General features: G+C 34.9%; 1 protein-coding gene across 1 annotated transcript in view; it reads right to left on the bottom strand.

Moving 5' to 3' along the window:
• Window positions 1–4: 4 nt before the first annotated feature.
• LOC107296603 (transmembrane protein KIAA1109) overlaps window positions 5–2,150 on the bottom strand; it is a gene marked incomplete at its 3' end in the record, with an annotated part of 80,515 nt that continues 78,369 nt past the window's right edge. Inside the window, exons 38-39 of the mRNA XM_015825947.1 lie at window positions 876–1,034; window positions 5–21 (exon numbers count right to left, since the gene is read on the bottom strand). Of these exons, the coding sequence (XP_015681433.1) occupies window positions 5–21; window positions 876–1,034 (176 nt within the window). The remainder of the gene's footprint in view (window positions 22–875; window positions 1,035–2,150) is intronic.

The raw sequence follows: 2,150 nt of genomic DNA, 5'->3' as shown, positions 1-2,150 counted from the left end.
TTGGAAGATTTGGAGCCACACCTATAAAATAGATCCTGCGTTAATTTTCTAATAGTTCTACTATAGTTCTACTATATTCAGGATTCAGAAGGCTGAAAAATTATTCAGAAAAAAGAAAACTTCTTCAATCCTGAGGAAAATACACTCTGCATGACATCAATTTCAGCTCACGTGTGTAAGCCATCTGTGTGCGTCTATAGTTGTAATTGTACACTGCTGACACAGATTATGAAGAACGATCATGAATCTTAGCAAGTGAAAAATAGCCAAAAAGTTTTTATCTCTTCAGAACCTAAAACATCTGCACAATTATCTTACACAATTATCTTTTTCACTACCAGATAAAGCACATCAAACAAGTACTGTATTCACCTCAAAGGAATGTATTTTTTTTCCAAGTACAGTCTGAATTTTACTGAGAATGTAGTAATTGTGAAAAAGGAAGTCTTTTCATTCTAAAATTGCTTGTGGAGAGATTATTGCCTTCAGGACCATACTCCTTTGGAATAACTATCAGTAGTCAAACTTTTGACTTTGAGAATGATTACATAGACTATCTTTTTTCTTAAGGTCAAAAGGCATAAATATATCATTATATTCCAAACTGACTTTGACAGAACAGTTACTAAGGAAAATCTTGAGGAATTTTTGAAAATATGTAGACGATGCTAGTAGAAACAGAATAATGGCCAAGTTTATCATTAGAGTTCAGTTTATATTCCTATTTTAAATATCTTAAGTTCAATAGTATATTATTCTAATTTTTTCATTTCAATTAACAAGCACAGAGTAGATTATTTTTAAATATAGCTTTTACTTTATTTTACTTAGGCATTCAGTTATCGTATTAAAGCAAATTCTGAATTTCAGAATACCTGTTGGAAGACTGCTGTGACCAGCTTTGGTGACAGGAGACTCTTGAGCTGTATTTCCTCTATTGCCAACTGCATTTGACATCCAGTTATAAAAACTCACAGATGACGGTTCTGTTAATAATGGATGTTCTGATATAATTTCGGATTGCATGGTGTTTGCTAGATAGAAATAAAAACAATTATTAATTACTATAAGTCCTTAAAAAGAAATGTTGATAATATATTTTTCAATCCAAATTGAAACTAATTTTAAGAAATTATGCAAAAAAAATCTGTACTTTACATACATTTCTGTCATTGATGATGAAGTGTCAACCCAGCATTAAATATTGGCCAATTTCTTGTTAATAAAAAGAAAGCTAGAAGAACTTTCTTTTCCCTATTACAATTAGAAGGCACAATCAGATGACTGCAATTAGATTCTATGCATCTCTGTAGAAACTAAGTCTCTACTGGAGTCCAAGGGAGTTGGATCACTAATACCTTTTAGTAATAATAATAGAAGAAAAAAGTGCAGAAGATAACACAATACAAACACTGCAAATAGAAATAGAATGACAGTGGCAAAAGAGAGCAAAAGTAATAGTAATAGGCGACTTCTGTGTAATCCCAAAACGATTGGGGCACCACTTGAACACCATCAGCATTGTCAAATTCACAATTAATCAATTGTACAAGGCAGTTTTAACTCAGAACAGCTTACATGTTTGATGGTGTTATAAATACCAACAAACGGAGACTTCCGGTGGCAGGCGATTAGATTCTATGCATCTCTGTAGAAACTAAGTCTCTACTGGAGTCCAAGGGAGTTGGATCACTAATACATTTTAGTAATAATAATAGAAGAAAAAAGTGCAGAAGATAACACAATACAAACACTGCAAATAGAAATAGAATGACAGTGGCAAAAGAGAGCAAAAGTAACAGTAATAGGCGACTTCTGTGTAATCCCAAAACGATTGGGGCACCACTTGAACACCATCAGCATTGTCAAATTCACAATTAATCAATTGTACAAGGCAGTTTTAACTCAGAACAGCTTACATGTTTGATGGTGTTATAAATACCAACAAACGGAGACTTCCGGTGGCAGGCGACCTCGTCGGATGCAGCTGTAGCTGCCTCCCGCCTGTTTCTGCGTAAAAGCCGTTTTGACAGCTAGCATCAGCTGTCAAACGGCTTGATACCTTTCCCCTGGGCAGAGGGGGATAGGTGAGCTACCTGGGGTAGGAGTTGAGTTCCCGAGTCGTCCCTTGTGGACGATGTAGGTGAGAA

Source organism: Protobothrops mucrosquamatus, unplaced genomic scaffold (assembly GCF_001527695.2).
Source record: "Protobothrops mucrosquamatus isolate PMUCROS unplaced genomic scaffold, P.Mucros_1.0 scaffold2887, whole genome shotgun sequence".
NCBI lineage: Eukaryota > Metazoa > Chordata > Lepidosauria > Squamata > Viperidae > Protobothrops > Protobothrops mucrosquamatus.
The sequence above is the reverse complement of the archived record's forward strand: the minus strand, read 5'-3'. Positions and strand labels throughout refer to the sequence as shown.